The following is a 15,204-nucleotide window of genomic DNA, read 5'->3' on the forward strand; positions in this document are numbered from 1 at the left end:
TTTATTTTCACTAAATATATTTAGGATGCTTTGACACAATGTCGTATTTCATCGAAAAACATCTTATCGAAAATATTATTTTTTAACATAACACAATAACAATATTATATCATTATTATGTCAATATACATGATGAATGATTTTTATGTTATTATTTATTACTACGCAGTAACAATATTATATCATATTATCATGCATATTGTTATTATAAGATGATCATCCAATCTAGCTGTTGGTATAGAAAAATGATTTTTTTCGACAAGAGGCCGTTTCGATTACCAAAGGTTTTGACTACAGAAGCAAAGATGAGTAAATTAAAATCGAAGAAAGATGGTACAAAGAGCATTAAAGTCGAAAGGTAGTTATTGCCTTTTCTTGAGCATCAAGGCTCCCTACTCGATCATCAAGATTGAGTAGAGAACATAGGTGCGAAATTTGAAGAGCAAGTTGAAGAAACGTGGGACTTGAAGACTAAGGAAGACGTGAGTATCAAAACCTGGAGATCAGGATTCTTCATGGTCAAGGCAATATCATGACTGAGAAAAAGGAGGAGGTAAGATAGTGGACAACATGCTATTTGACAAGTCTATCTCCATGGTCTATAATCAGGAGAAATTCAAAAGAGTTGGGGGACTTCAATCAAAAACACTAGATCATCACATAAACTCATAAAATTCACAGTCTCTGCGACGCAACGGAAGAATATGGAGTGCAAGTGTATGTTAATGTTAGAAGTTAATTTTTAACTTGTTTTCTTTTGTTTATTTGATTCATTTTCGCTTATTTTCTTTGAATTCTGCTATTATTTTGCTTTGATCAATATTTTATATTTTCATTGTCTTCTTTATTTAATTACTTATTCCTTTGTTGTTTATTTTTTTCATAATTCTTCCACCGGTAATTTTGACATAAAATTACTTTGACACCATAATTAAGTAATTCTTGGGTCGAGTTCACTTTTTTTTTAGAGGAGTCGTATTTGCTCCCCGATACTTGAGATCTTGATACAAGCTCGTTGGGACACTACCTGTCGAAGTCGACCAAAAAACGAGTGAAACACTAGCATAATATCTTTGGCAAGAGTTATTGCTTGTTTCCTATAAGATTACAGGGTATTGGCAAAGTAGGAATGTAGATGTTTTTTTTCTCTTTTCTTTTTTCGAGAAATTTAACAATTTTTTGGAATTTTTCACCCACTTGAAACCCTTCTTGGGAGCTCATCAGCTTTAATTTGTACCCGCCACGAGTAAATTCCCACAGATATTCACTCAGTTCGACGAAATTGCCACCCCTAAATATGGTTGTACTATTATCTTGACAAAGCCAGCCTCTTTGTCAAGTGAATCTAGGACAATTTGCAAATGAGCTCGTCTGGTATGTGCTTAAAGTAGTTTTAAACTTTAATAGAGCTAATACTCATTAACTTCCTGAAATTTGAAGTCGAATTTAATTTGACCCTTAAATTTCAATGGACTCAAATTGAATTATGAGATTTATAATCATAACTCACACTAACCCTTGAACTAATCTCCGTTAACAATGTGTTAATTTAGTACATTAACTTGTTGTAATTTGGATTCCTCACTTAGGTTTCATGTGATCAAGATTTATTAGAGTTCCAGAAGCTTGATTATTGCTCCTAAGCCCGCAAAATTTTCAAATTGATCTTGTTATTATCGTTTTTATGAGGATGTTGGCAGGGACGGATCCAGAAATGTTATCATGGGGGCCAATAACATATATAATATTAAAAGAATATGTAAATAAATTATAATGTAAGATGCATTACAAAAATATACTGATAGAGAATATATATTTAAAGTACAAAAAAATATGTGTGCTTTTTACTAACGAAGTGGTACACGTCGATTCTTCATATCATAAAATTAATCGATAATAGAATATGTATCAAATCTTTTAGTAATCTTCTTCTCAATGTAAATCAAAAGACAATTAGCAAGAAATTCATCTTCTATTTTGTTTCTGAGTCTATTCTTCATAATATTAATAGCTGAAAAAGATCTTTCAGTTGTAGCAGTTGAAACAGAAAGAGTTAATACCAAACAAATCAAACGATCAATCAAAGGATATGTTAAAGACTTTTCTATCTTCATTAATCCTTGACATAACTCCGAAATTGTGCACAAGTTATTAACTCAACATGATTAGGAACATCAAGTTTATAATGTTGAGCTTGCATTCTAATGTGAAATTTCTCTTGGTAACTGAAGTCACCTGAATAAAACCATTCTACTAATTCACATATTTTGTTGACACTGAAGAACTTATAATTATCTCTAAGATCTAAAGTTGAACTTAATGTAAGCAATTCCACCATATTATCATTGAATCTTCCATTAAGCTCTTGTAATTGTATATCAATTACAGGCAGAAATAAATTAACACGGTAATGATACTCCATTGAAATTTGATCAACAATTTTACGAGTTCGGTCTCTTCTAGGAATATGCAATGCATTCATATCAGGAACTTCAACTTCATGTTTCTCACAAAATAATATAACTTCTTTTATGTAAGCCTCCCAACTTGATTCTCTCATTCTTTGAATTAAAGTCTTAGTAGTAGAAACCAGAGTTAAAGCATTCAATATGTCTTGATTTTTTCGTTGCAAAGCTTGACAAAGATCATGACTAACTTCCAAAATATTTTTCATCAAATGTAAAATAAAGACAAATTCAAAGGATGTGATAGCATCATAAGCAGCACTAGCATCACCATGAGTGGAGAAATTACCTTCTTCAGTATTTTTTTTTAAGAATTTCACAAGTAGCATCAAACATGCATAGCAAGATACGTATAGAATTCAAATGAGACCCCATCTAGTATCTCCAGATCTTTGCAAAGTACCAATTTGATTAAGTCCACTACCTGTCACAATTTGATCTTTGGCAATTAAGTTTGTAATATTATTTGCTTGAGCAACCCTTAACTGATCATGATGTTTAGGAGAAACAGTCACAACATTCACAATTAGTGTAAGTTTTGAAAAGAATTGATGAACATAGCAAACTTCTTTGGCTGCAGAAACAAGTGCTAATTGTAATCGATGAGCAAGACAATGAATATAATAAGCAAAAGGGCAATCTTTCAAAAATAGAGCTTGTAATCCATTCCATTCACCACGCATATTACTAGCTCTATCATACCCTTGTCTCTTAAGATTTTGAACATCAAGATTATGACGAGAAAGAACTGATGAAATTTCTGTTTTCAATGTCAAAGAACATGTATTAGAAACATGTATAAGATAAAAAAATCTTTCTTGAATACAACCGTGCTTGTCTACAAATATCAAAATCACAGACATTTGTTCTCGCTTTGACCCATCTCTTGCTTCATCAATAATTATACAAAATTTAGAATCATCAATTTCTTCTCGAATTGTTGCACGCGCTTTTCTAGCAAAGATATGCAATATATCTTTTTGAACACCAGGAGATATATTAGGTATTTTCAGGAGCATTTTCAAGGACAACATTATTAACATTCTGATTACAAGAAGCTAAAAGCTTAATTAACTCAATAAAATTTTTCCTATTCAAAGATCCAGGACTTTCATCGTCACCTCTAAATGCATGTGCTTGAAATGCAAGCCATCGAATAGCATCAATAAATTCTTCAACCTTAAGTGGTTATTTGCAATAGTTTCATCACTATGCCTATCAAGAACTTTGTCTATATGCTTAGATTGAGCTATTAAATCATCACAAGATTTCACACATACGAATGCACAATTCACTCCATTATTTACTTTCTTCCAATAATTACTAAATTCTAACTTTGAAAATACATTTTTTTCATCGTTGCGAGCACCATAATGTTTACCAAACAAGTAGCAAGGCAAACAATAATCTTTTTCTGGTGCATATTCTAACTAACTTGAAAATTTCTTAAACCAAAAAGATTGAAAATATTGACAGTGATTATTATTACCAGAAAGCTAGATAGCTAATATTTGTTGGTTGGTATGGCCCAACTATTATGTATGCTCTACGAATCTTATCACGTTCATTGACATTATACTGTCAAATTGGATGTCGCTTTCCTGGATCCCTTTCTAGTAAAGAGATATCAACATCTCTTTCTAATATTGAAACTTTGACTTCATGTTGATATGTATTTTGAGTAAGATTAGAGAGTTCACTTCTTGAACTTCTTGTGAAATAAGATTAGAGGGTTGACTTGTTTGAACTCCAACATTATCAGTAACTTTTTTCTTAAAAATTGTATCAATTTTACTTTACTTTCTCATCATAAAATGTTCTAGTTTCTTTTTACCTGAAAAAAAGAATTTAAATAATTATATACTCACATGAATAAACAAAGTCTAAATATTTTTTATTAATTAAACATCAATAATAATATTTTCCATTAAGTCACTATCAATTTTACTTAAAAAAAAAGAGAGAATAAATCCTAAAGATTGATAAATCATTTATCTATGTGAACAAAAAAAAGATTGTATTATTGTATAGTAAAAAATATGATTTGTTAATTAATAATTTTATACAATTATATAAAAGAAATAAAAAATAGAGTGAATAGTGAGTACCTTTACTTTAATTGGTATAATGATATGATTGAAGACTTGTAACATTTGTCAGTGAAGCGAGGGCGTGACTATGGCTTCAAAAGAACACCGAATGTCAAAAGGAACAAGAACATGAAGAAAGAGTAGTGTTTACCGTTTAGGGATTTAAAAATTATTATATTTTATTTGGGTTGGACTTCTTAGTTTTTACTTCTTACTACTATTTTTTTTTTTAAAAGCTAACACTTTGTTTAGGGGTGGAAAGAAATAGGAAGGAGAGAAATTAAGTGAAAAGAAATAGAAAGGAAAGAAATTGAAGTGAAATTTAATATGGGTGTATTTGGATGGAAGGAAAATATGATGAAAAGATATTAAAAGATGAATTATTTATGTTGTTTGTTTGGAAAGAAAAATGGAGAGAAAAAATGAATTAAGTTATATAATGATAATATTACCCTCAATATTATATAGTCATGTTGTTATGTATACAATTATGTAAATATTTATAAATGTGATTAAATAATAACAACAAAATTTAATTATATTTATAATATAACAAGTTAGGAATAATAATAATAATAATAATAATAATAATAATAATAATAATAATAATAAAGTTAGCGTGATCTAATTAGATAAAATATTAATTTTATTTTTGTTTACTACTCATCTCAATACATAAACTGGAAATAATTTCAAGAAGAAGAAATATCTAAATCAATAATTACATGTACATAATTTTAAAGAGGCTAATCAATCACATTATATCATTTGATTAATATATTATGCCTTATATTACACTTACAAATACATATAAAAAAAGTCTTACATGATCAAGTCATTACATATGAAACTAACAAATTTAATACAGAGACTGTTTCATCAAGTCATTACATAGCATTGACTTTTTTGACTAACTCATTACTAATAGCATAGTTAACAATAGTTATAGTTATGAAAGTCACAAAATACAAAGACATGAGGTATTATGATTATAAGCCTTAATTAAGTCATAGATATGTTACTCACAAAATATGAAGATACTTTACGTATCTTGATCTTAAAGTTATATTTGTGCCATTCTCAAAATATTAGCCACATTACTAGGACTATTGTTCCTAGAGTGCACCTGCTTCTTTCATCAATTCATATAATGTGGCAAGACGTACGTCAGCTGGAACACCAAAAAATTCACTTTTAGCTCTATCTTCTCTGCATAAAAACCGGAACACCTCATACGCAATTCTGGCATCACACCTAAATTCTCTAACTCAATCCACACGTCATTTTCAGAGTAAATGCGAGGCCTACTTTGCTCAAGAATCACAAGACCCCTTTCAGCTATTTGCACTTGTTGTTTAGCAATTTGAACTTGCTCCTTAGCTACATGCACTTGTTCTTCAGCTGTTAACACTTACTTTTCAGCAATATTAATTGATCTCTCATAAAAATGATTCCCATCTTTCATCATGTCAGTCAATGCTTGAATGCCTTTACTCATTGTTTCCATTTCTGATTCTAATTTATCACTCATGGTTGTTTTGTGTTTAGTACCTCTTGATGATGTTCCTTGAGAGCCAATTGATTGGTTAGATAAACCAATTTCAGGACTATGACCCATTGTAAAACTAGTAGTATGAGGAGTAATTGGATCCTCATTCCACTCCTCTTCCATATTTAAGAAACTATCATCATCATTCAAGTTAATTTTTTCTTTATTCTTTTCCCACCTTTTCACTTTTTTTTGGCACTTTCAGCATGTTTTCCTGTTGTCCTGTCTGTACCATATATCTCAAATAGTTTATTATAGTGTTTGATTGGAGTACGCATCCACTTTTTCACTTCTGGTTTTTCTTAAATCAAATAGAAGAATATTTACTATGACTGTGCCTATATGTAAAGATATATTATTGAGATACTTCTTCAATAATTACTAGTGACATTTAATACCCAAAAAGAGAGTAAATGCATAAAGTATACCTTAATCAATTCTTCCCAGACTTCAGCTTCAGCCTCAAACATCTTTGTAATTGGATTCCAGAAAAATCCACTATGCCCATGAAAATTATCATAACAAACTCCAAAATGATCCTTTAAAGTCTTGAGTCTATTCTTAAGATTCTCTTTGCGGATGTGGTTACCATACATAGATCTCAAAAGTAAAAGTATGTTGTCATATGCCATTGTAGTAAATATGCCATCCACTCTATTACCTTTGCGGCATTCTTCAATCAAAGCATCAATGAAGGTTGTATCCATTTCGTCGGTCCATCTTAGAGTATCCCGACTAGTGGCCTCACCTTGGCATGATGCTCTCTTTGCCATTAACACTTCTCAATATACAAAATAAGTGGATAGAAATAACATCCATAATCTTAAATCAAACTATTTGTAAACTATCTTATCAATTATTCAACAAATAAAGATTCAATACACTCCATAAGTACAACATATGACAAAGTGATTCAACTTGTGCAAACCAAAGTCCTCAAACAGAATATGATAACACTTCAAGAGGTAACATGAATTCAATAATAACAAATCATAGTTATAAAATCAACTCAGCGCATAGATAATACAACTAATAACTTTATTTGCAAAATTTTGTAAATGAGTGATCAGAGTCCTAGTTGATAGTCAGCCCACATTTGAGCAGCTATTTCATCCCTTAATATGCCCCCCACCTATAGTCTTCATCTTGTTCATGTCGAACTACTTCATCCTCTTCTGGATTATTTTCTTGTAGTTCTCGGTCAACTTGAGCTATGAGATGTGGATCAGGATCTACACCCATTAAAAAGTTATGTAATATGCAACAAGCTAGCACAATTTCAGTCATAGTCTCAAAGTCATAATGTGGTTCAGTGCCACTTGTGATTATTGCAAATCTTTTCTTTAAAACTCCAAATGACCTTTCGATAACATTTCTCAATGAAGCATGACGAAGATTAAATAATTCTTTTTCATTTTCTGGGCCACGGCTTGCATACTCTTTTAGGTGATACCTTACACTTCGATATTGGGTAATTAATCCATGCTTCAGCATAAATCCAGCATCCCCAAGGTAAAATTTTTCTACAGAATCCATCATTAAAAATGATTAATTTAGTATAAACACACAAACTACTAATCTTTACCTACTAATGAGACAATATAGTTTTATGTACATGCTAACCTCGTGGAAGTTTAAAATTATCATCCCTCGATAATGCATTCTTAAGAACTTTTGAGTCAGATGCTGTTCCTTCCCAACCCGTTAATACATAAGTGAACTTCATATCAAAATCACATGCAGCTAATACATTCTGTGTCGGCCAGTCTTTTCTCCCTCGAAATTTAGGTTGATCCGCTATGGGTACTTTGACACAAAAATGTGTTCCATCTATAGCTCCAATACAATCCTAAATAATAGTCCATTATTTAATAAAGTAACATGAAAATGTATATATCAATCAAAATTATTTATTCATGTAATTGTACATGTCAATACCCTGAAATAAGGATAAAATCTATGATTGTGAAGGATCGCCGGAGAAACAATGGATGCAGATGGTTGTCGAAGAAATTCATCTTCTAGTAAAATAATTGCCCCTAACAAAGCATGGAAGTGGCGGCTAACAGTTTCTCCAGACCGGTGGTAGAAAAAAGAAACGGTTCTAGTTTTCACATTATGAGCTATTATATACAAGAACCTAGCAACTTGCTCCTCTACTGTAACATGTTTTGTATCCCTCACTTGACGTGTTGCTCTTAATTTCTCACACAATTGAAGAAATGCATCAGGGCCCATGCGTAGGATGTCACGACACCTATGAGTTTCTCTTAACTGTTGCATTAAAGTAGCTCGAATTTGTTCTCGCCCAACCAATTTATGGGAGATGGATTTGTCAACCCGCGTAGACATAAATCTCAATAAATATAACATGTGCACGATGTAACATATCAGTGTTATTGTGCATAATTTCTGTCGTCTTTTCCAATCCTCCCTCAAAACTGTTAATATACGTTCTTGGTTTTCAAGGGTTAACATATTTTCCTGATTATCGACCCTGAACTTAAAGGAAAGGTTTAGTGGGAAATCACAATTAAAGATGTCTTCCATATTGGGGACCAAAAAACTTTCTTCATGATCAGCCTTATCCATTTAACAAGCATTTTGTAGTTTCAAATGTACATATCGTAGATTTACAATACGAACAAAAACAAAAAAAGATAGCATCATATGTAAAGCACAAGCAATGCAGTTAAATAACTAGTATTAATATATATGACCTCCTAATCGAAGAATATAATTAAGTGTAAAAGAATCTCAACCAGTTGAAAGATAACAATTTTTTATACCGTTCAAAAAAATTTAAACATAAACTACATATGAAAGAAAAAATAAAAAAAAAAATAAAAAACAGAAAATGAAAGCAAGTAATAGCTGTTAATGTGGTTTTGGGTATAAATTTACATAAAAATAAAAAAAACTTATGGATATATAAAAAATAGTATTTTAGAAGAAAAGTATTAAACAAGAGACCATATTAAAGATCTTATCTTAGTGAAAAACAAGCAGAAAAATCTAAGCTAAACTTGAATTTGGTCAGAGACGGCATATGCAAAGTGCCTTGCAACTTTCCAAAGTTATTTGTTGAACTTGAAACAGATAAAGTAATGGACTCTTTGATAGTCATGATGAAGAAAGATATCTTTTTTTTACATATATAGACTATTCACATGAAGATAGTAATTAATTTGTTATATGTTATATCATAAATTAACTTAATCAAATCCTTTAAAATTGCTTAACGTTTTTTTAGTTGTCCTTTTTAGATTAAAAAAAATTATTTTAATCAACTTCAACACCTATTCATGTGAGAATTAGTTATGAATTTTGTGTACAAGTAAATAAATTAGCTGAATAGTTATAAAAGTGTAGATTATGGAGCAAATTTGTGAACAAGTACGGTGGAACAAGTTTACTTTGCGGTGAAAGGTAAGTTGTTAATTCGTATCATTTTTAATAATTGAGCTCCCAAATAATAATAATTTTGTATGAACGAAAATTTAAACATATTCAATTATTGAAGATTTCTATTTTTTTCCCCTCAAATTCGTGAAAATCAAAATATAATGACTAATATGTTTCTAGCTTGAATGTACGAACAATGATGGTTAGTATAATAGCTAGGTGCAAAGTTCTTGTTCTAGATTTATATTTATCTTTTTTTTCTGAAAAATATTTACTTATATTTTTCACAAACAGAATCACCGCTAAATTTAGCATTGCAGGCAGGGCTTTTTCTAGAAAATATTTGAACGTATCCTATCTCTTATTTTAATATGTTTTATAAAATAATATTAAATATTCTCGCAAAACTATTATTTTATAAAATGTTTTATAAAAATATTTTAACCTATATCATAGCAAGATGAAAGTCTTTTATCAAAATTCAAACCAAAATAAATAAGCTATGGTTATATTAGCATGAATTTTGTGTCCAACGAAATCAATTAGTTTACCTAAACTAAGTTTACTTTAGCAGTTATATTTCGATTGGAGCATTTTATCAGGCAATTTATAGGCATAAAAGTTAACAAAGTATGAATAAGCATTTTTTTATTGGAGCATTTGATCAAGCAGTTTACATACATGAAAATTAACAAAGTAATAAATCTAACCAAAATATAATCCCTGTTCATATACTTCAAGATTAAATCACAAACACAAATCCATCAACATATAGCATCAAATAAAAAATAAGAGCAACATAAAAAATTTATCTATAGTATATACACACATTAATTTTTTTAACTCTGATTAAGTTAGATCTCAATACCTTTGCATGTTTTCACTGGAATATTTTATCAAACAGTTTATAGGCATGAAAATTAACAAACTCATAATTCAAACTAAAATGTAATCTTTGTTCCTATACTGCAAAGTTGAAGCTGAAACCCACAGATCTATAAAGCTAATAAAGAATGAAAGGTGAAATAAGAGTAACATGGAAAACTTACCAGATTTGACCCGTAGATGCAAGATGCCGTGACCAAAATGATTGAGAAGTGGTGGAGGAATGGACGTTAGTAACACTTGCACTAGTTGATAGTGTTGAAAGTGGGTAGCATGCACAGCTGAATAGGTTGAAGAAGAGTCTTCAGAGCTTCAGAAGGGTAGGGTTTGAAAATGATGCAGTGAAATGAATTTTCTTTCCATTTTCTCGCCTTACTTGGAGAGAAAAGTTTTTGGTGGGTCCCTATCACTTTTTGTTACTGTTGTTATTTTCCCTTTACATTTTCTTTCATTCCCAAACAAGTGAAACTTCACATTTCCTTCCTTTTTTTTTCCGTTCATTTTCAATTCCCCCCTATTTCCCCCTAAACAAACACAGCGTAGGGGGGGGAGAGGCCTCAACTTGTCCTTGTGTATCCGTCTCTGGATGTTGGGAAGCCAATCAAACTTCTAAGATATTTAGTAGGTTTTAGTCACATAAAATCTAAAAATTCTAGTAAATTAATGTGCAAAATCAACATGCTATTTACAAAAACCAATTCAAAAACTAACATAAATTAATATTATAAATTTTGAAAACCGAATTAAATTCATTATAATTTTAGGGGTCAATTTGAATCTAATATCAAATTTTAAGAATCAAATTGAATATTAACTCAATTTTAATTAGTCTTACTTTTTTTTTATATTGTAGTATCCCTTTATATTTTCTAAGTGTGCCTATACTTGTAAAATAGAGATTAGTCTCTTACTCTCATATTATGCATTCATGTTTTTTCAATCAAAATGATTTTCGATAAGTACAAACAATAATAATTTTGTTTAGTAAACTAAAATTTTAAACTTTATAAAGATCATATAAACATAAATATAAAAATAAATTTTAATATTTATTAATATATAAAATGATATTATATTTTTTTTATTTTAATAAATATAATATAATTTTTAAAAACACGTCTTTAAATGTTATCTCTTTAAATATTTCCAAAAGTACTTAAATTTATTAAAAATTATAAACACAAGTACATAATTTTTTTTAATTATTAAATATAAAATAAAATGTATGTACTTTTAAAAGATATAAACACTTTTTTCAAAACAATTTACTAAGTTAACCCTTAATCATCATAAAGACCTTACTTTTAAAAAATGCAGGACTTATAATGACATCTATAGTTAATAAATCATCTCAATTGAAAAACCAATTTGATAACATTAAATGTAAGTGTTTATTATCGGTTTAATTACTCCGCAAGTTCCTATAATTTTACCAAATTTTCAATTAGGTCCCTATACTTTTTTCTTTTTAATTGGATTTTTGTCGTTAATTTTTTTTTTAATTAAGTCCCTGCCATGAGAATAACGTTTAAGATAATAGAATATTCTATTTAAAAAATGAATATTCTTATAATTGAATTAAAATAACTAGTTAAACATACATCTGTTTTTTCAAAATACCAAAAACATCCTTAGCATTTTGTCCAAAAGAAAAAAAAAAGCCTTAAGCAGCTGCTCTCTGATGATCATGTGCTCTCGTTTCTCCTCCGTCAGTTCGTCGTCTTCATTCATATCCGTCGTCGTCCGTCCGTCGCCTTCTTCTCTCTGCGCTATTCTGTTCTGCACTGTTTGGCCGTCGCAGCCCTCGCGTCTCTCGCCACGCCTCACCTCGCCTCGCCGCACTACGCCTCTCCTCGATCTGCCAAAACATGTGACATTAAAATTGATTACTATTATTATTGTGTTCTCAAATTGTGTGAATTTGTGCTTCAATTTCAGTTTTTTCTAGTTGTTTTCAGACCCTGTCTCTCAAGCTGTGAATTCTTAAGTTGTGTGAATTTATAGTTCAATTTCAGTTTTACTTAATTGTTTGCAACTTCTGTTTGTTTCTCAAATTGTGAATTTGTTCTTCATTTCTGCTTTACTTTCAGAGTTTTCCATTTTTATCACCAATTGTTCAAATTTGGTATATATATTTATATTCCAGTTTTCTGCTTGTGTTTAAATTTGGTGGTTGGAGAGACTGCAGTGATTGGCAACATTGTCTCCATTTTGCACTATGTGACCCTCGATAGTACCGGTAAGATTGGTGGGGATAGGTGGTGCGGTATTTGCAACCCACTAACTAACCGGCAAGTGCACCGGGTCGTACCAAGTAATACCTTACGTGAGTAAGGGTCGATCCCACAAGGATTGATGGATTAAGCAACAATAGTGTTTGATAGGATTAGTTAGACAAATAGAAAAGATTATTTGAATATTCAATCGTGCAGAAATTAAAATAGTAAAGTAAATAAATTGGAAAGAAAATATGGAAAAAATAGTTAAGGTTTCAGAGTTATCTATTTTTCCGGATTAACTTTTCTTACTAACTAATTTAATTATGCAGGATTTAATTTATGGCAAACTGTATGTGACTAGACCCTAATTCCTTAGACCTTTCTAGTCTCCTCTAAAATTCATTAACTGTCAATTCCTTGGTCAATTAATTCCAATTAGAGGGTGATAATCAATTTCTAGTTTATATGCCACAAAAACTCTAATTATCCAAGAAGTAAAAGGATTATATATCAAGTATCCTGTTAAATTCAGATAATTAAAATTTAGTAGAAATTGTTTTCAAGCTGTTGTTCAAGTAAAGAGCTTTTCCAAGTTTTACAAGAACTCAAATAGAAAGAGGGTCATACTTCCGTTCCATCCAAATTCATAAGATAAAGAGCGAAAACAATTCTTAAATTATAAATTCATACATGAATTAAAATAGAAAAAGTAATAAAATTAATCCATAGAAATAGACAGAGCTCCTAACCTTAACAATGAAGGATTAGTTGCTCATAGTTCAGAGAAGAAAACTAGGATTCTGGTAAAATGTACAGAGTTCCAATCTGATGGCATCAGGTCCCTTTTTATAACTAATCCTAATAAATTTAAAATCTAATATTTAAAATTAAACTTAAAATAATATCTTTTCCTAATTTAAGATTTGAATTTAAATTCGAATTAATTAACAAGTCTTCAACTGATGGGTGAGGACAACTTGATTTGTCCATTCTGCAGCATCTAATCTGTGTTTTCTGGGCTGAAAACTGAGTTAAAACAGCCCAGAAATTGCCCCCAGCATTTTCTGTCAATTCTGCAGATCGCTCATGTGACGCGTCCGCGTCGTCCACGCGTTCGCGTCATTTGTGCAGATTTCAGTCCACGCATTCGCGTCAGGCACGCGATCGCGTCATTGCGATTTCCTCCATTCCGCGCGGTCGCGTGAGCCATGCGTCCGCGTCGGTATTCGCTGGTCATCTCCTTGGCTTCTTCTCTTTCTCTGCAGAAACTTCATCAAATCCATCCGAATGCTACCTAAAATGAATAAAATTGCACAAAACTCAAAATAGCATCCATAGTGGCTAAAATATAATTAATTCTTAATTAAACTCAACAAGTTAGATGCAAATTCACTAGAAAAAGATAGGAAAGATGCTCACGCATCAATAGGCACCCCAAGATTAGTGATGGTGTGCTGATTGGTGTCGGTGCCACAATTTTCGGCAACGTGAGGATTGGTGAAGGTGCTAAGATTGGTGCCAGGAGCGTTGTCTTAATTGACGTGCCACCACAGACTACCGCGGTTGGGAACTCGTGGAGTTTGGTGGGTGGGAAGGAGAAGCATTCTAAGCATGAGGATGTCTCTAGTGAGTCAATGGACCATACTTCCTTCATCTCTGAATGGTCAGTTTATATTATTTGAATATGAATATGAAAGATGAATGCTTTAGAATTCAGATGGATTTAGGAAGAAAAGAAGGGGAATTTTATGTTCTTATAGAGTTTGTAGTATAATTAGATTATAAATGTGGATTGAGAGCTTAGTTGGTTTTGAAAATCTAAGGTTACATACTGGTTTATTGTTTGTACAAGAAGATGCACACAGTGGTTGTTATGCTAGCAAGTGAGACAACATTTTCTATTCCTAATCATCCTGCATTTTCAGTTGGAAGAAAGATCAAAGAAGAGCCAACATCAAATGCTTTTGATAAGATTCTTTGGTCAATAAAGTATCAATTTCAAATATTCTACCTAAATAATCAGTATAAGTGTTCTGTTTTAAAATTGTTCAAATTGTATAAGTAAATCATGTCTGCCTTTTTAATTCATTGTTGTTTAAATTTGTTGTAGTGTAGTAGATTCTACTTATTATTCAAATATATAGTGATAATTTCTTCTTTTTTAGTTGATTGAGTATGTTATATCTATTTGTTTAACAAAAATTTGAGCTATTTTGGATGAAAACCGATTCATTGATTGAATGTTGTAGTTATTGAACTGTGTTGAGATTTGAGAAGTGATCTTGTAAATTCCTAATATGACTAATAAAGTTATGCCGCTATGTTCAATACTGAGATTAAGATTTTGGCTGCTACTGTCGTATGCCCGTATGATATAAAAAGAAGCTACAAACAGATAAACCAGATTTTTTATACAATTTGTATATAAATAAGTAAAAGAATAATAGTAACAAAATAAAAGAGATTATATGAATATTTTTCATTAAATATTTATAGTTTTACCAAATTTTTAATTAGGTCCTTATAATTTTTTTCTTTTCAATTGGGTCCCTAAAGGTATACAAATAATTTCATAATTTACTAACATTTTT

General features: G+C 30.7%; 1 protein-coding gene across 1 annotated transcript; it reads right to left on the reverse strand.

Annotated features, from left to right (window-relative positions):
- Window positions 1–6,267: 6,267 nt before the first annotated feature.
- On the reverse strand, window positions 6,268–6,877 carry LOC148566170 (uncharacterized protein At2g29880-like). The gene is made up of 2 exons (XM_088487411.1): window positions 6,533–6,877; window positions 6,268–6,330 (listed from the first exon to the last, which is right to left on the reverse strand). The coding sequence occupies exons 1-2, from the start codon at window positions 6,875–6,877 to the stop codon at window positions 6,268–6,270; spliced, it is 408 nt and encodes a 135-aa protein (XP_088343537.1).
- Window positions 6,878–15,204: the final 8,327 nt, after the last annotated feature.

The sequence above is a fragment of the Arachis ipaensis genome, chromosome B5 (assembly GCF_059453495.1).
Source record: "Arachis ipaensis isolate K30076 ecotype BB chromosome B5, ASM5945349v1, whole genome shotgun sequence".
NCBI classification, from domain to species: Eukaryota; Viridiplantae; Streptophyta; class Magnoliopsida; order Fabales; family Fabaceae; genus Arachis; species Arachis ipaensis.